Source organism: Oncorhynchus mykiss, chromosome 12 (assembly GCF_013265735.2).
Source record: "Oncorhynchus mykiss isolate Arlee chromosome 12, USDA_OmykA_1.1, whole genome shotgun sequence".
NCBI classification, from domain to species: domain Eukaryota; kingdom Metazoa; phylum Chordata; class Actinopteri; order Salmoniformes; family Salmonidae; genus Oncorhynchus; species Oncorhynchus mykiss.
The window spans coordinates 101,486,865-101,506,500 of NC_048576.1; the positions used below are offsets into that span (position 1 = coordinate 101,486,865).

Below are 19,636 nucleotides of genomic sequence, written 5' to 3' on the forward strand. Positions count from 1 at the left end.
GGATTTTTAATATTTGCAAATTATGGTGGAAAATAAGTATTTGGTCAATAACAAAAGTTTATCCCAGTACTTTGTTCTGTACCCTTTGTTGACAATGACAGAGGTCAAACGTTTTCTGTAACTCTTCACAAGGTTTTCACACACTGTTGCTGGTACTTTGGCCCATTCCTCCATGCAGATCTCCTCTAGAGCAGTGATGGTTTGGGCTGTTGCTGGGCAACACAGACTTTCAACTCCCTCCAAAGATTTTCTATGGGGTTGAGATCTGGAGACTGGCTAGGCCTCTCCAGGACCTTGAAATGCTTGTTACGAAGCCACTCCTTCGTTGCCCAGGCGGTGTGTTTGGGATCATTGTCATGCTGAATGACCCAGCCACGTTTCATCTTCAATGCCCTTGCTGATGAAAGGAGGTTTTCACACAAAATCTCACAATACATGGCCCCATTCATTCTTTCCTTTACACGGATCAGTCGTCCTGGTCCCTTTGCAGAAAAACAGCCCCAAAGCATGATGTTTCCACCCCCATGCTTCACAGTAGGTATGGTGTTCTTTGGATGCAACTTAGCATTCTTTGTCCTCCAAACACGACGAGTTGAGTTTTTCCCAAAAAGTTATATTTTGGTTTGATCTGACCATATGACATTCTCCCAATCTTCTTCTGTATCATCCTCATGCTCTCTAGCAAACTTCAGACGGGCCTGGACATGTACTGGCTTAAGCAGGGGGACTCGTCTGGCACTGCAGGATTTGAGTCCCTGGCGGCGTAGTGTGTTACTGATGGTAGGCTTTGTTACTTTGGTCCCAGCTCTCTGCAGGTCATTCACAAGGTCCCCCGGTGTGGTTCTGGGATTTTTGCTCACCGTCCTTGTGATAATTTTGTCCCCGCGGGGTGAGATCTTGCGTGGAGCCCCAGATCAAGGGAGATTATCAGTGGTCTTGTATGTCTTCCATTTGCTAATAATTGCTCCCACTGTTGATTTCTTTAAACCAAGCTGTTTACCTATTGTAGATTCAGTCTTCCCAGCCTGGTGCAGGTCTACAATTTTGTTTCTGGTGTCCTTTGACAGCTCTTTGGTCTTGGCCATAGTGGAGTTTGGAGTGTGACTGTTTGAGGTTGTGGACAGGTGTCTTTTATACTGATAACAAGTTCGAACAGGTGCCATTAATACAGGTAACGAGTGGAGGACAGAGGAGCCTCTTAAAGAAGATGTTACAGGTCTGTGAGAGCCAGAAATCTTGCTTGTTTGTAGGTGACCAAATACTTATTTTCCACCATAATTTGCAAATAAATTCATAAAAAATCCTACAATGTGATTTTCTGGATTTTTTTTCTCATTTTGCCTGTCATAGTTGAAGTGTACCTATGAGGAAAATTACAGGCCTCTCATATATTTTTAAGGGGGAGAACTTGCACAATTGGTGGCTGACTAAATACTGTTTTGCCCCACTGTATCAGTGTATCAGTCAAATCTTCCATATCTATTCGTAAATTAATGTATCATCATTAAAAATGACAAATGATCAAAGTATTGCCTGCAGATAGAAACATGTATAGTACAAATATTTGAGTAGACTGACCAGACCAGTTTAAAAAGCAGTATCAGTCAGAAGACAGACAGTGAGGTATCAGATTTAGATTGTATTGAGTATACAGTCCACACCATATCTATTTAGACAGTGAGGTATCAGACTTAGATTGTATTGAGTATACAGTCCACACCATATCTATTTAGACAGAGAAGTATCAGATTTAGATTGTATTGAGTATACAGTCCACACCATATCTATTTAGACAGTAAAGCTGACATTTTAAATGTGGCTCTATACGCCAACATTTTGGATTTGAAATAAAATGTTTCATATGAGGTGACAGTATATAATGTCACCTTTTATTTGAGGATATTTTAATATATATCTGTTTCACCATTTAGAAAAATAAAATAACTTTATGTATCTAGTCCCCCATTAGAAGAAGACATAAGTATTCTGACCACTTCACTTATTGTGCATTAAAGTAGTCAAAGTTTAGTATTTAGTTGTAAACTCATTGGTTGCATTTGCAGTTTGTTTTGGTTGTGTTTTGGGTTATGTTTTGCCCAGAGAGTAGATAACATGTTTCTGAACAATAATAAATTAATCCCGACGATGCCATGATTAAGAAAAATCATGAACGAGTCATGCATAATAATTAGTGAGAAAGTTACAGAGGCTACAACAAAACATGCTAACCTCTCACCATTACCAATAACAGAGGCTACAACAAAACATGCTAACCTCTCACCATTACCAATAACAGAGGCTACAACAAAACATGCTAACCTCTCACCATTACCAATAACAGAAGCTACAACAAAACATGCTAACCTCTCACCATTACCAATAACAGAAGCTACATCAAAACATGCTAACCTCTCACCATTACCAATAACAGAGACTACAGCAAAACATGCTAACCTCTCACCATTACCTATAACAGAGGCTACAACAAAACATGCTAACCTCTCACCATTACCAATAACAGAGACTACAACAAAACATGCTAACCTCTCACCATTACCAATAACAGAGGCTACAACAAAACATGCTAACCTCTCACCATGACCAATAACAGAGGCTACAACAAAACATGCTAATCTCTCACCATGACCAATAACAGAGGCTACAACAAAACATGCTAACCTCTCACCATTACCAATAACAGAGACTACAACAAAACATGCTAACATCTCACCATTACCTATAACAGAGGCTACAACAAAACATGCTAACCTCTCACCATTACCAATAACAGAGGGGGTCTGATCTTTGTGCCTCTGAAACTTGCTCATTTGTCATCATTTTCGATTCATGCCTGGTTAAATAAAATAAACATTTTAAAATTTAAAAAATGTGTGCAACACATGTAAACACATGTGGATCTGGTGAACAGTTATCACTTGTTGACCAACTACAGGAATACTGACCTCAGAGTCTCCAGTTTACAGTGGGGATTCCCCAGTCCAGCAGAGAGCAGCTTCCCTCCTGAATCCTTCAGGTCATTGTAGCTCAGGTCCAGCTCTCTCAGGTGTGAGGGGTTTGACCTCAGAGCTGAGACCAGAGAAGCACAGCCTTCCTCTGTGACTAGACAGCGTGACAGCCTGCAAAGTGTCAAATCATATTAAAACCACACTGCTATTCTTTGGTGGTGAAAATAGTGGCAGTATATTTTTTCAACAAATATATCAGTGTCCTGAAACCTGCCATATCTATTTGTAAATTAGAGAGCAGGCCTTTCTAATCGACCTGGCCGGGGTATCCTGGAAGGATATTGATCTCATCCCGTCAGTAGAGGATGCCTGGATATTTTTTAAAAATGCCTTCCTAACCATCTTAAATAAACATGCCCCATTTAAGAAATGTAGAACCAGTAACAGATATAGCCCTTGGTTCTCCCAAGACCTGACTGCCCTTAACCAACACAAAAACATCCTATGGCGTTCTGCATTAGCATCGAACAGCCCCCGTGATATGCAGCTGTTCAGGGAAGCTAGAAACTATTATACACAGGCAGTTAGAAAAGCCAAGGCTAGCTTTTTCAAGCAGAAATTTGCTTCCTGCAACACTAACTCAAAAAAGTTCTGGGACACTGTAAAGTCCATGGAGAATAAGAACACCTCCTCCCAGCTGCCCACTGCACTGAAGATAGGAAACACTGTCACTACTGATAAATCCACCATAATTGAGAATTTTAATAAGCATTTTTCTACGGCTGGCCATGCTTTCCACCTGGCTACTCCTACCCCGGTCAACAGCACTGCACCCCCCACAACAACTCGCCCAAGCCTTCCCCAGTTCTCCTTCTCCCAAATCTGCTCAGCTGATGTTCTGAATGAGTTGCAAAATCTGGACCCCTACAAATCAGCCGGGCTAGACAATCTGGACCCTTTCTTTCTAAAATTATCTGCCAAAATTGTTGCCACCCCTATTACTAGCCTGTTCAACCTCTCTTTCGTGTCATCTAAGATTCCCAAAGATTGGAAAGCAGCTGCGGTCATCCCCCTCTTCAAAGGGGGTGACACTCTTGACCCAAACTGCTACAGACCTATATCTATCCTACCATGCCTTTCTAAGGTCTTCGAAAGCCAAGTCAACAAACAGATTACCGACCATTTCGAATCTCACCATACCTTCTCTGCTATGCAATCTGGTTTCAGAGCTGGTTCATTGGTGCACCTCAGCCACGCTCAAGGTCCTAAATTATATCTTAAGCGCCATCGATAAGAAACATTACTGTGCAGCCGTATTCATTGATCTGGCCAAGGCTTTCGACTCTGTCAATCACCACATCCTCATCGGCAGACTCGACAGCCTTGGTTTCTCAAATGATTGCCTCGCCTGGTTCACCAACAACTTCTCTGAAAGAGTTCAGTGTGTCAAATCGAAGGGTCTGCTGTCGGACCTCTGGCAGTCTCTATGGGGGTGCCACAGGGTTCAATTCTTGGACCGACTCTCTTCTCTGTATACATCAATGAGGTCGCTCTTGCTGCTGGTGAGTCTCTGATCCACCTCTACGCAGACGACACCATTCTGTATACTTCTGGCCCTTCTTTGGACACTGTGTTAACAACCCTCCAGGCAAGCTTCAATGCCATACAACTCTCCTTCCGTGGCCTCCAATTGCTCTTAAATACAAGTAAAACTAAATGCATACTCTTCAACCGATCGCTACCTGTACCTACCCGCCTGTCCAACATTACTACTCTGGACGGCTCTGACTTAGAATACGTGGACAACTACAAATACTTAGGTGTCTGGTTAGACTGTAAACTCTCCTTCCAGACCCATATCAAACATCTCCAATCCAAAGTTAAATCTAGAATTGGCTTCCTATTTCGCAACAAAGCATCCTTCACTCATGCTGCCAAACATACCCTTGTAAAACTGACCATCCTACCAATCCTCGACTTTGGCGATGTCATTTACAAAATAGCCTCCAATACCCTACTCAACAAATTGGATGCAGTCTATCACAGTGCAATCCGTTTTGTCACCAAAGCCCCATATACTACCCACCATTGCGACCTGTACGCTCTCGTTGGCTGGCCCTCGCTTCATACTCGTCGCCAAACCCACTGGCTCCATGTCATCTACAAGACCCTGCTAGGTAAAGTCCCCCCTTATCTCAGCTCGCTGGTCACCATTGCATCTCCCACCTGTAGCACACGCTCCAGCAGGTATATCTCTCTAGTCACCCCCAAAACCAATTCTTTCTTTGGCCGCCTCTCCTTCCAGTTCTCTGCTGCCAATGACTGGAACGAACTACAAAAATCTCTGAAACTGGAAACACTTATCTCCCTCACTAGCTTTAAGCATCAACTGCCAGAGCAGCTCACAGATTACTGCACCTGTACATAGCCCACCTATAATTTAGCCCAAACAACTACCTCTTTCCCTACTGTATTTAATTTATTTATTTATTTTGCTCCTTTGCACCCCATTATTTTTATTTCTACTTTGCACATTCTCCCATTGCAGATCTACCATTCCAGTGTTTTACTTGCTATATTGTATTTACTTTGCCACCATGGCCTTTTTGCCTTTACCTCCCTTATCTCACCTCATTTGCTCACATCGTATATAGACTTGTTTATACTGTATTATTGACTGTATGTTTGTTTTACTCCATGTGTAACTCTGTGTCGTTGTATGTGTCGAACTGCTTTGCTTTATCTTGGCCAGGTCGCAATTGTAAATGAGAACTTGTTCTCAACTTGCCTACCTGGTTAAATAAAGGTGAAATAAATAAATAAATAAAAATGTATTTGTACAAATATTTGAGTAGACTGACCAGACCAGTTTAAAAATCAGTATCAGTCAGAAGACAGACAGTGAGGAATCAGATTTAGATTGCATTGAGTATACAGTCCACACTATATCTATTTTGACAGTGAAGATTTTAAAAAGGCTTCAGAATAATAGTAGAGAGAATGATTTATTTCATCACATTCCCCGAGTGTCAGAAGTTTACATACACTCAATTAGTATATGATAGCATTGCCTTTAAATTGTTTAACTTTGGTCGAATGTTTCGGGAAGCCTTACACAAGCTTCCCACAATAAGATGGGTGCATTTTGGCCCATTCCTCCTGACAGAGCTGGTGTAACTGAGTCAGGTTTGTAGGCCACCTTGCTCACACACACTTTTTCAGTTCTGTCCACAAATTTTATTTTGGATTGTGGTCAGGGCTTTGTGATGGCCACTCCAATACCTTGACTTTGTTGTCCTTAAGCCAGTTTGTCACAACTTTGGAAGCAATATTCAGGTCATTACCCATTTGTGACCAATCTTTAACTTCCTGACTGATGTCTTGAGATGTTATTTCAATATATCCACATAATTTTCCCTCCTCATGATGCCAACTATTTTGTGAAGTGCACCAGTCCCTCCTGCAGCAAAGCACTCCCACAACATGATGCTGCCATGAGGCTACAACAAAACATGCTAACCTCTCACCATTACCAATAACAGAGGCCAGAACAAAAAATGCTAACATCTCACCATTACCAATAACAGAGACTACAAGAAAACATGCCAACCTCTCACCATTACCAATAACAGAGACTACAACAAAACATACTAACCTCTCACCATTACCAATAACAGAGGCTACAACAAAACATGCTAACCTCTCACCATTACCAATAACAGAGGCTACAACAAAACATGCTAACCTCTCACCATTACCATTAACAGAGACTACAACAAAACATGCTAACCTCTCACCATTACCAATAACAGAGGCTACAACAAAACATACTAACATCTCACCATTACCAATAACAGAGACTACAACAAAACATGCTAACCTCTCACCATTACCAATAACAGAGGCTATAACAAAACATGCTAACCTCTCACCATTACCAATAACAGAGGCTACAACAAAACATACTAACATCTCACCATTACCAATAACAGAGACTACAACAAAACATGCTAACCTCTCACCATTACCAATAACAGAGGCTACAACAAAACATGCTAACCTCTCACCATTACCATTAACAGAGACTACAACAAAACATACTAACCTCTCACCATTACCAATAACAGAGGCTACAACAAAACATGCTAACCTCTCACCATTACCAATAACAGAGGCTACAACAAAACATACTAACCTCTCACCATTACCAATAACAGAGGCTACAACAAAACATACTAACCTCTCACCATTACCAATAACAGAGACTACAACAAAACATACTAACCTCTCATCATTACCAATAACAGAGGCTACAACAAAACATACTAACCTCTCACCATTACCAATAACAGAGGCTACAACAAAACATGCTAACCTCTCACCATTACCAATAACAGAGGCTACAACAAAACATACTAACCTCTCACCATTACCAATAACAGAGGGGGTCTAATCTTTGTGCCTCTGAAACTTTCTCATTCATCATTATTCTCGATTCATTCATGATTATTCATGATAATGGTAACATCCACATGAATGTAGAAGTTTTCAGAAACATCTTCTATTCTATTTCAATTCTATTCTTACTGACAATACAAGTGACTCCAAAATGACAGGACATTATTCACCATTCAGTTTCTATCAGGAAAACATCTAAAACACAACCAAGACAAACTGCAAATTAATTCAACACGTTAGTAGAATCACAAGCTTGATGTAATCACTGCAGGCATGGAATATGGGACCAAACACTAAACTTATGAATACGTTAATACACTATAAGTGAATATGTCAGACTAATTACGACTTTTTCAAATGGGAGAACTACATACATAAAGTGCTTTCATATCTGATAATACTGACCTCAGAGTCTTCAGTTTACAGTGGGGATTCCCCAGTCCAGCAGAGAGCAGCTTCACTCCTGAATCCTTCAGGTCATTGTTACTCAGATCCAGCTCTCTCAGGTGTGAGGGGTTTGACTCCAGAGCTGAGACCAGAGAAGCACAGCCTTCCTCTGTGACTCGACAGCCTGACAGCCTGACAAAGAGATCATCATGACTTCACAAACACACTGTTAATTTAACACCAGTAGTTAGTGTAGAAGGACAATGGCAGATGCATTTGGTTTATTCTCCCAAACAACACATAGATTCATCTTCCGTTTCCTAGAATTGTATGGTCATAATGTTATACTAATGTGAAAATCAATGCATTTATTCAATATGTTTTTTAATGTAATATTATACACATATTATAATGCATATTTTCTCTAAACTGAATATTTCTTCCTGATGATTAGTTCTTAAATGTCATTTTATTTACTCACAGAACAGCTCTGGAGGCTTTGACCACTGGCAGCAGCCTCAGAAGACCTTCCTCTGATCTGGAGTATTTCTTCAGGTCAAACACATCCAGCTCCTTTTCTGAAGTCAGCAACACAAAGACCAGAGCTGACCACTGTGCAGGTGACAGGTTGGGTTTTGAGAGACTTCCTGAGCTCAGGTATCTTTGGATCTCCTCCACTAGAGAATGGTCATTCAGTTCATTCAGACAGTGGAACAGATTGATGCACCTCTCTTGAGAGGGATTCTCCCTGATCTTCTCCTTGATGTACTCAACTGTTTCTTCATGGCTCTGTGAGCTGCTTCTTGTCTTTGTCAGTAGACCTCGTAAGTGCTTCTGATTGGACTCCAGTGAGAGGCCCAGAAGGAAGCGGAGGAAAAGGTCCAGGTTTCCTGTCTCACTTTGTAAGGCTTTATCCACAGCACTCTTGTAGAAAGCAACTTTACGCCTTTGTCTGATGCTCACAGAAAGGTTCCTGGACGTTGATTGAGGTTTGGCCATTACATTCTCATTGTTGTTGATGAATGAGAAGAACACATATACAGCAGCCAGAAACTCCTGAATGCTCAGATGAACAAAGCAGTATACCTTGTCCTGGTACAGCACACATTCCTCTTTAAAGAGCTGTGTGCACAATCCTGAGTACACTGAGGCTTCATTGACATTAATGCCAGACTCTTTCAGGTCTTCTTCATAGAAAATCAGATTGCCTTTCACAAGCTGTTGAAAAGCCAGTTTTCCCAGTGACAGAATGCTCTCTTTATTCCAGTGTGGACCTGTCTCTTCTTTCCCAAGATACTTTTCATTCTTCTGTTTGGTATGAAACTCCACAAGGTGTGTGTACATCTCAGTCAGAGTCTTGGGCATCTCTTCTCTCTTATGTTTCAGCATGTGTTCAAGGACTGTTGCAGAAATCCAACAGAAGACTGGAATGTGGCACATGATGTGGAGGCTCCTTGATGTCTTTATGTGTGAGATGATTCTGCTGGCCAGGTCCTCATCACTGAATCTCTTCCTGAAGTACTCCTCCTTCTGTGGGTCATTGAACCCTCGTACCTCTGTCACCTGGTCAACACACCCTGAAGGGATCTTATTGGCTGCTGCAGGTCGGGTAGTTATCCAGAGGAGAGCAGAGGGAAGGAGATTTCCCTTGATGAGATTTGTCAGCAGAACATCCACTGAGGTTGACTCTGTGACGTCCCAACAGATCTTGTTCTTCTGGAAGTCTAGGGGCAGTCGGCACTCATCCAGACCATCAAAGATGAACAGAACTTTGTACTTGTTGTAGATGGAGATTCCTGATTGTTTGGTTTCCATTGAGAAGTGATTGAGAAGTTCAATAAAAGTGTGTTTGTCCTCTTTCATCAAATTCAGCTCCCGAAAAGGGAATGAAAATACAAATTGGACATCCTGATTTGCTTTTCCTTCAGCCCAGTCCAGAATGAACTTCTGCACAGAGACTGTTTTTCCAATGCCAGCAACTCCCTTTGTCAGCACAGTTCTGATAGGTTTGTCTTGTCCAGTTAAGGGTTTGAAGATGTCGTTACATTTGATTGCAGTCTCTGGTCTTGCTTGTTTCCTGGTTGTTGTCTCAATCTGTCTCAGCTCATGTTCATTATTGACCTCTCCTGTTCCACCCTCTGTGATGTAGAGCTCTGTGTAGATCTTATTGAGAAGTGTTGGGTTTCCTTGTTTAGCGATCCCCTCAAATACACATTGAAACTTCTTCTTTAGATTAGATTTGAGTTCACGTTGGCAAATCACAGCAAGCTCATCTGAATGAAGAAATAACACAGAGGATATTAATATTACATCTGTTTTAATGTCTACAGTTTTGTAGGACTGTTATAAAGTTTTACATTATAATAATTTATTCTCTTAACTGACTGTATAAATGTTTAAATGTTTTCATAATGCATTACAGGCTGGTGTGACTGATTATATTATTATTGGTATTATTGATGGTATTATTAATGTTGTCTCTCTCTCTCTCTAAATGAATCACCACAACACATCCCTGCTGCTACTTGATGAGGTCACTAGGTGTTGTGTTAAGGCTGCTACAATATCATTGGGTAACACAGCTACTTTAGCTGTACTTTATCTACAGCTTTTAAATGTTATTAAATAGCATTCAACATGAGGCAGACAGATCTTACATTTCTCCAGTGTGTCAGCAAGCTCCTTCTGGTTCATTTTCCTCAGGATGTGCAGTGTGATCTTCAGAGCCCCCTCTCTGGCACTGCTCTCCTGCTTCTCATCTTCAGCACCCACCACTTCCTTATCCTGCTTCTGACTCTCAAAGCCTTCTGGGAGTTCTGGACTAAGAATCCTCTTGAACATCTTCAGCTCGTTCTTCACAAATGTCATAATTTTCTCTTCAAGCAACTGAAATAAATAAAGTAAATAAGTTAAGCAAGAGAATAAATGCTTTCTCATTAACACATTAATGAATGATTGACAGATCAACTTTTCTTGAGGTAAACAAAACAAATGTCCATAAAAGGACCACATACACTGAATATGGAGGCCAGGTCTGTTTGATGACTCTGGGAAGACTGACCACTGAGAATCTCTGACTCTGATCTCTCCTGTTGGTTTCTGTGGACAAAACATGAGATTACATCTCCTCATCCAGGGAGTACACACACACACACACAAACAAATACAACAACAATAAATGGGAAAATGGGAGAGGAGAAATGACTAGAGACAGTGTTGTTTAACTCACTGACCATGACCCATGAGTTCTTCTTACCTTTGTTCAGTAGAAAAGTCTCCCTCTCTAAACGTTATAGGTGTACGCATAGACTTATCACTCTTCATGGACACACAGCTGGGAACAGGGGAGGCTGGTCTCTCCTGCTTGATTGGACTTCAACACAACAGAGACAAACATTACATCTCATCTACTCTGAGCTCAGATGGGGAAACATAAGAAAAGTTTCACAAATAGAACTGACTTCCAGACGTTAGTTAACGCGCGCGAGCAGTGTGTCATTTTTAATGACGAAATTAATTTAGCGTCGCGAGCGTTGTAGTCAGTCTGTCAGCCCCGCTAAAAGGCTGGTGTCGTTACTCTGCCTTCTCCGGGGGATGTTGAGGTAAATTTACTAACCGGGAGGGTTGAATGATGTAATTTATTAGAGGGCTGGAAGACGCACTCTCGAGGTTGTTTACTCACAATATCAGATATTAAGATGATTTTTATAATGAATGTATACTGAGGTTGAGGTTCTGACTAGTGATTATTTACCCGGGGTTCAATACCTGCTATTGAGGCGCCCTGAAAATAATATTCAAAAGTTCGGTCCTTGGACTCAGACGGTTTAAACACTAAAGTTACCGTCCATCTAGTGAAGAGAGGAGAACCGGACAGAGGTAGCCAGCATCCGTCAACGAGAGAGGGAGAAGCCTCACCGGGATTTAACAGGTGGAAGAAACAACCGGGGAGCTCCATCGGTCCACAAGAAATGCAGACAGCCGGTGATGATGTAGTGGTAGCTATGGTAACTAGGATGCTGCCGGTAGAGTAACTAGCTAGTTTACCGAGCTGTACCGACTAGCTAGGATAACTAGGATGCTGCTGGTAGAGTAGCTAGCTAGATTACCGAGCTGTACCGACTAGCTAGGATAACTAGGATGCTGCTGGTATAGTAGCTAGCTAGCTTACCGAGCTGTACCGACTAGCTAGGATAACTAGGATGCTGCTGGTAGAGTAGCTAGCTAGCTTACCGAGCTGTACCGACTAGCTAGGATAACTAGGATGCTGCTGGTAGAGTAGCTAGCTAGCTTACCGAGCTGTACCGCCTAGCTAGGATAACTAGGATGCTGCTGGTAGAGTAGCTAGCTAGATTACCGAGCTGTACCGACTAGCTAGGATAACTAAGATGCTGCTGGTATAGTAGCTAGCTAGTTTACCGAGCTGTACCGACTAGCTAGGATAACTAAGATCAGGGGTGTCAAAGTCAAATGGACGGAGGGCCAAATAAAAAAATCAGCTACAAGACGAGGGCCGGACTGTTCGAATGTTCATTGAAACATTTTTAAATGACGCATATAGTCTAGTGAACCTAATTGAACCTACTGAAAACCTAACAAATATATTACAATATGATCAGATAAATAAAGCAATATTTTCTTATGGCTCTGTCAGTAATCTTTAATTTTCAACAGACACAAAAGACAAATTTCCTTTATATAAATATCCCCATAACATGAACATTAAATGAAAGAAACCGGTATTCAAGGCACCATCAGTAGACTATATTTTCTATTTTAGCAAAAGTGGGCTAAATTTACTTCAAAGAAAAAACAATAATAGCAATTTTCTATCATCCACTCAACTGAAATATTTTTAAAATATAATTGGATTGAAATACAAAAAAATAAAGTGCAAAAATCTATTAATCAAAAACAACACTTTGTTTAAGGAGAAGTAACATGCAGTGAAAACAAATATTACATTTTAACTTTTAAACTTGAACTGAGTAAAAACTCTAAATATGTGATTGCACAGTAATGTTCACTTGTTTGAGGTTGAGGGTGATACTTGGTGGTGTCCCATCTTTTCCACAAGTTCATCAATGTTCGGGGTAAAGCTCTGAGCTGAAGAAATCCTCAGAATTGAGTGGAGGTGTTCAGCAGTAAGTCGACTTCTGTGTGATGTTTTGTTCAGGTTCATCAAAGAAAACAGTTGTTCACACAGGTATGTGCTGCCAAACATAGACAACGTTTGAGCAGCCTGGATGCGCAGCTGGGGCATTGTGCCGGGGAGGAAACGGGCGAACTCCGCAGCACCCACTGCCGCATATTTTGCCCTCAGTGCATCATTGCATTGGAGGTCAATCAACTCCATTTGGAGGTTTGGTGGTGAGCTTTCCACGTCAACAGCAAATGGGTTACCGAGCAGTTCCAACCTGCTTTTTTGTGCTTCAAAGTCAGCAAATCGGCGTCGAAAGTCAGCGGCAAGCATACCTATTTTATCAGCCAACTGTGTGCTCGGGAACGCACTGGTAGAGAGCTTCTCTTTCATGGTCTGGCAGCTGGGAAAGTGGCTCAAATTTTCTTTCCGCATCTGCGTCTCCCACAGAGTCAGTTTGGTTTTAAATGCCTTCACTGTACTGTACATATCAGAGATGACACGATCCCGACCCTGCAGCTGCAAGTTTATTGCATTCAGATGACTCGTAATGTCACACAGAAAAGCCATTTCACACAGAAACATTTCGTCTCGGAGTTGTGTTGTGTCTTTCCCTTTGCTGTCCAAGAACAGACAAATCTCCTCACGAAGCTCGAAACATCTTTGAAGCACCTTTCCCTGGCTTAGCCATCGCACCTCTGTGTGATAAGGCAAATCACCATGCTCCGTTTCTAACTCCGTCAGAAATGCCTTGAACTGGCGGTGATTCAAACCTTTGGCTCTGATAAAGTTAACTGTGCGCGTGATGATGCTCATTACATGCTCCATTTTCAAGGCTTTACCGCACAACGCTTCCTGGTGTATGATACAATGATAAGCTGTCAGCTCACCTGTCGCGTTTTCCTCTTGCATCTTTTCCCGTATCTTCGCCACCAGTCCGCTCCTGTGTCCACACATCGCAGGTGCTCCGTCGGTTGTCAAACCCACGAGTTTTTCCCAAGGCAGCTCCATCTCATTTACACATCTTGACACCTCTTCATACAAATCATGCCCCGTAGTTGTGCCATGCATAGGACGTAAAGCCAAAAACTCCTCTGTCACGCTTAGGTTGGAGTCCACTCCGCGGATGAAAATTGACAACTGGGCAATGTCAGAAATGTCGGTGCTCTCATCCACAGCCAAGGAATATGCAATAAAATCTTTTCCCTTTTTCACAAGCTGCTCTTTTAGATTGATGGACAACTGGTCTACTCTCTCGGCAATGGTGTTTCTGCTCAGACTCACATTTAAAAAGAGTTGCCTTTTTTCTGGGCAAACTTCGTCACAAACTTTAATCATGCAGTTTTTGATGAAATCCCCCTCCGTAAATGGCCGGGCTGATTTAGCGATCTCTTCTGCCAAAATAAAACTGGCCTTGACAGCAGCCTGGCCTTGTGATTTGGCTTTTTTGAACAGAGCCTGTCGAGATTTGAGGCCTCGTTTTAATTCCTCTGCCTTTTGTAGCCTTTGTTCCATGTCCATATTCTTGTTTTTGTCCGCGTGTTTCGTTTCATAATGTCGTCTCAGATTATACTCTTTCAGTACCGCCACACTTTCTCCACACAGAAGACACACAGGTTTTCCAGCTACCTTCGTGAACATATACTCCGACTCCCACCTTGTTTGAAACCCCCGGTTCTCAGTATCCACCTTCCGTTTTGCCATTTTTGATGGGTATCTGAAAGTTAATTTTACTGTGATGCTGACGACTGCTGTGCCAATAAATATTGAAATGAAGCAGCCTACTGCTCGGTGCGTCACCTTTGCATTGTGGGAAATGTAGTATTGGTGCGTGTAAAAGATCTGCGGGCTGCCGGCTTGCTGCGGGCCGGTTCTAATAATAAATCAAGATCATCCCAGGGGCCGTAAAAAACCTTCTTGCGGGCCGGATGTGGCCCGCGGGCCTTGACTCTGACATATGTGACTAAGATGCTGCTGGTATAGTAGCTAGCTAGCTTACCGAGCTGTACCGACTAGCTAGGATAACTAGGATGCTGCTGGTATAGTAGCTAGCTAGCTTACCGAGCTGTACCGACTAGCTAGGATAACTAGGATGCTGCTGGTAGAGTAGCTAGCTAGCTTACCGAGCTGTACCGACTAGCTAGGATAACTAGGATGCTGCTGGTAGAGTAGCTAGCTAGCTTACCGAGCTGTACCGAGTAGCTTGGTTAGTCAGCAGGTCGTTCGTCTGTCCCTCGTCTCGATGATGGTGATGAATCCGGTGAACCACAAATTGAAACAAGGATAGAGAATGAAAAGGATCTGGCTACACTCATACTGTCCCTGACCGTAAAGAAAAAAGCTAATTGAACAGTAAACTTCGGTGTCTCAACACTGTAACAAACTCCGTCGTTATTCCCCAAGATCACCTCAGTCCACTCTGCGCGTAACCGGCTTGGCGCCACACCGAACGGGGACGCGGACAGTTCTGTACGGGGACGCGGACAGTTCCAGAACGCGGACATGAGAAGTGCAACACAATCAACTGAACCCAGTCTTTACAGTGGGTTACATTAGTAATATTCATTTTTTATTATTATGTAAAACAAACATTCTACGTTTTTTTTTATAACAATATGTTGAGATCTGGGTCCATATCGCCAAAGTGTCTCAGAGGAGAAAATTGGTCGTATAAGTGCTGAGAATAAAGACATTTTACACTTATGGGTATAAATTAAAGCTATTTATGAAGCCTCTAGTCCCACCTAGTCGGCAGATATTTAGGACACCTGGTGAGCTGTCCTAAGTAGTTAAGAGTTAACAGCAGGTGTCCTAAGTAGTTAAGAGTTAACAGCAGGTGTCTTGATAATACTATAGAATAATGCAATGAGTCAGTGGTTCCTGCACCACATGTAATTACTTTGAGTAGTTAAAATAATGTTTTGATATTTGATATGATCAATACATGAATAATATATGTCTTGTGCTTTTGGCAATGATTTATGTGTAATAATTTTGTATAACAAGTGATACCATGTATGTCTGCATAGCATTTTGTCTTCATTTTGGCAGATTAACTCATGCTTATTCCCCAAGATTAACTCAGGTTTTCACCCAGTGGCTAAGGAGTTGGAGCTGTGGCCTAAAGGTGGCTGGTTCGAATCCAGGTGGAAAATGTACTCTAACCTGCTCCACCTTTCCCAGGCCAATTGCTGGACTTTCACATAGAAGTTACTTGGTCACCCAGTTCAAACCACATTTGAAAAATAAAACATGTGGCTTGTTGATCAAGTGTTCTGCCTTACAATAATAAATATAATAAAATAACAAAACAAAAACACTAAAATGCTGAGACAGGTTTAGATGAACAAAATAATCTAAATGCTATTTAGTACCATAATGGTATTTACTAACATAATATTATTACTAAAACAGTTTCTAAAATAATTAGGGTTAAGGTTAATGCTAAATAGGTGATACGTAGGGTTAGATGCTGATGTAAAAAGGGCTTTATAAATACATTTGATTGATTGTTATTTTCAGGGTTTTTAAGGTAAAAAACAGTATGGGTTTATAGGTCTCTTTCTCCTCCCTGTGGCCTTCTGTAGGGACTAAATAACTAATTCACGACACCTGCTAGGCTCATAATCTGAGGTAGCAACTGCTTCAGATCTACAAATCAATGAGCTAGATTTATTAATTTGTTTTCTAACTCAGTGAAACTGCGCAGCTTTCAATCAATCCGATGCCTACGAACGAACATTTCGATGCATTTCAAATTACCCAGCAGCCATTAGAAACAACAAGTAGTCAAAAAAAAAGTGTTTTTTCTTAATGAAAAAATGTCTTCTGGCTGTCTAAATTGGCCACATATTGAAAAGGAGGACAGGGACATACGTTTTAGTTAGGTGGTATACCTTTTTCTGAAAACAAATATGGTAAACCATGACCAGAAAAGGTTTAACGTTTAGCACTGTGGGTCACCACAAGGTTTATCCAGGTGAACGGTGATCACGGCCACCAAGTAGCTGTAACCCTGTTAGTAATAAGGAACCTGAAGTCAGCGTTCAAGCTTACACTACCTGACCTCCTATAAAGGGTTCTATATATATTATATATACACTGTATACTCAGACACTACCTGACCTCCTATAAAGGGTTCTATATATAGTCTATATATACTGTATACTCAGACACTTCCTAACTTCCTATAAAGGGTTCTATATATATTCTATATATACTGTATACTCAGACACTTCCTAACCTCCTATAAAGGGTTCTATATATATTCTATATATACTGTATACTCAGACACTTCCTAACCTCCTATAAAGGGTTCTATATATACTGTATACTCAGACACTTCCTGACCTCCTATAAAGGGTTCTATATATATTCTATATATACTGTATACTCAGACACTTCCTAACCTCCTATAAAGGGTTATATATATAGTCTATATATACTGTATACTCAGACACTTCCTAACCTCCTATAAAGGGTTCTATATATATTATATATACACTGTATACTCAGACACTACCTGACCTCCTATAAAGGGTTCTATATATATATTCTATATATACTGTATACTCAGACACTTCCTAACCTCCTATAAAGGGTTCTATATATATTCTATATATACTGTATACTCAGACACTTCCTAACCTCCTATAAAGGGTTCTATATATATTCTATATATACTGTATACTCAGACACTTCCTAACCTCCTATAAAGGGTTCTATATATATTCTATATATACTGTATACTCAGACACTTCCTAACCTCCTATAAAGGGTTCTATATATATTCTATATATACTGTATACTCAGACACTACCTGACCTCCTATAAAGGGTTCTATATATATATTCTATATATACTGTATACTCAGACACTTCCTAACCTCCTATAAAGGGTTCTATATATATTCTATATATACTGTATACTCAGACACTTCCTAACCTCCTATAAAGGGTTCTATATATACTGTATACTCAGACACTTCCTGACCTCCTATAAAGGGTTCTATATATATTCTATATATACTGTATACTCAGACACTTCCTAACCTCCTATAAAGGGTTCTATATATATTCTATATATACTGTATACTCAGACACTTCCTAACCTCCTATAAAGGGTTCTATATATACTGTATACTCAGACACTTCCTGACCTCCTATAAAGGGTTCTATATATATTCTATATATACTGTATACTCAGACACTTCCTAACCTCCTATAAAGGGTTATATATATAGTCTATATATACTGTATACTCAGACACTTCCTAACCTCCTATAAAGGGTTCTATATATATTATATATACACTGTATACTCAGACACTACCTGACCTCCTATAAAGGGTTCTATATATATATTCTATATATACTGTATACTCAGACACTTCCTAACCTCCTATAAAGGGTTCTATATATATTCTATATATACTGTATACTCAGACACTTCCTAACCTCCTATAAAGGGTTCTATATATATTCTATATATACTGTATACTCAGACACTTCCTAACCTCCTATAAAGGGTTATATATATAGTCTATATATACTGTATACTCAGACACTTCCTAACCTCCTATAAAGGGTTCTATATATATTATATATACACTGTATACTCAGACACTACCTGACCTCCTATAAAGGGTTCTATATATATATTCTATATATACTGTATACTCAGACACTTCCTAACCTCCTATAAAGGGTTCTATATATATTCTATATATACTGTATACTCAGACACTTCCTAACCTCCTATAAAGGGTTCTATATATATTCTATATATACTGTATACTCAGACACTTCCTAACCTCCTATAAAGGGTTCTATATATATTCTATATATACTGTATACTCAGACACTTCCTAACCTCCTATAAAGGGTTCTATATAGAACTTTAGTGGTTCTGTATATGTAGGAAGATAGAACCCTTTTTGGTTTCAACAGGAGTGAAGAGTGTGTTGATATAACGGATATATTGTCAGAATTCAGCTTGTAACAATGATCAGAATAAAAACTATAAAGTTATGCCTGCCAACATATTAGATAATAATCAAGAGGCTAAATGATTGTGTCATGCTAACATTTTATAGAGGTGTGTGCGTGTGCGTGTGTGTGTGTGTGTGTGTGTGTGTGCTGGTGAGACAACCACATATCACAGTCTAATATACAGGATACAAACATTCCATTCCAGCTAAATAGCGTTTTGCAAAACAAAAATTCATACACAAAAAACTATGAATTAAAATCTTAGAACAACAATATTTTCCAGACAAGGTTCCCCTGAGCAATACTGTCTGATAAATAACAAATGTGTAAAAATGGTGGAAACACATTTTAGAAACAAACAACAGTTTAATCTCACCTCTTAGCTTTGGTGTCATGTTCCCCAGAGAGTCTCATTTTAGAGGCAGGGCCCCCCTCCTCTCTCTCCCCAGAGAGTCTCATTTTAGAGGCAGGGCCCCCCTCCTCTCTCTCCCCAGAGAGACTCATTTTAGAGGCAGGGCCCCCTTCCTTTCTCTCCCCAGAGAGTCTCATTTTAGAGGCAGGGCCCCCCTCCTTTCTCGCTCCAGAGAGACTCATTTTAGAGCACTGACCCCTAAACAGAGATCCAACATGTTGGTTGTGGTTAACACAGTGACAACTAAACAGAGATCCAACATGTTGGTTGTGGTTAACACAGTG

At 40.6% G+C, this 19,636-nt stretch overlaps 2 protein-coding genes across 2 annotated transcripts in view; one reads left to right on the top strand and one right to left on the bottom strand.

Annotated features, from left to right (window-relative positions):
* The window catches only part of LOC110510646 (NLR family CARD domain-containing protein 3-like), a 305,788-nt gene that overhangs the window by 186,958 nt on the left and 99,194 nt on the right, over positions 1-19,636 (top strand). The gene's annotated exons all lie outside the window — the stretch shown is intronic.
* LOC118937846 (NLR family CARD domain-containing protein 3-like) lies at positions 8,231-19,474 on the bottom strand. The gene is made up of 5 exons (XM_036939588.1): positions 19,317-19,474; positions 11,068-11,184; positions 10,826-10,910; positions 10,469-10,697; positions 8,231-10,084 (listed from the first exon to the last, which is right to left on the bottom strand). The coding sequence occupies exons 1-5, from the start codon at positions 19,442-19,444 to the stop codon at positions 8,289-8,291; spliced, it is 2,355 nt and encodes a 784-aa protein (XP_036795483.1). The 5' UTR covers positions 19,445-19,474; the 3' UTR covers positions 8,231-8,288.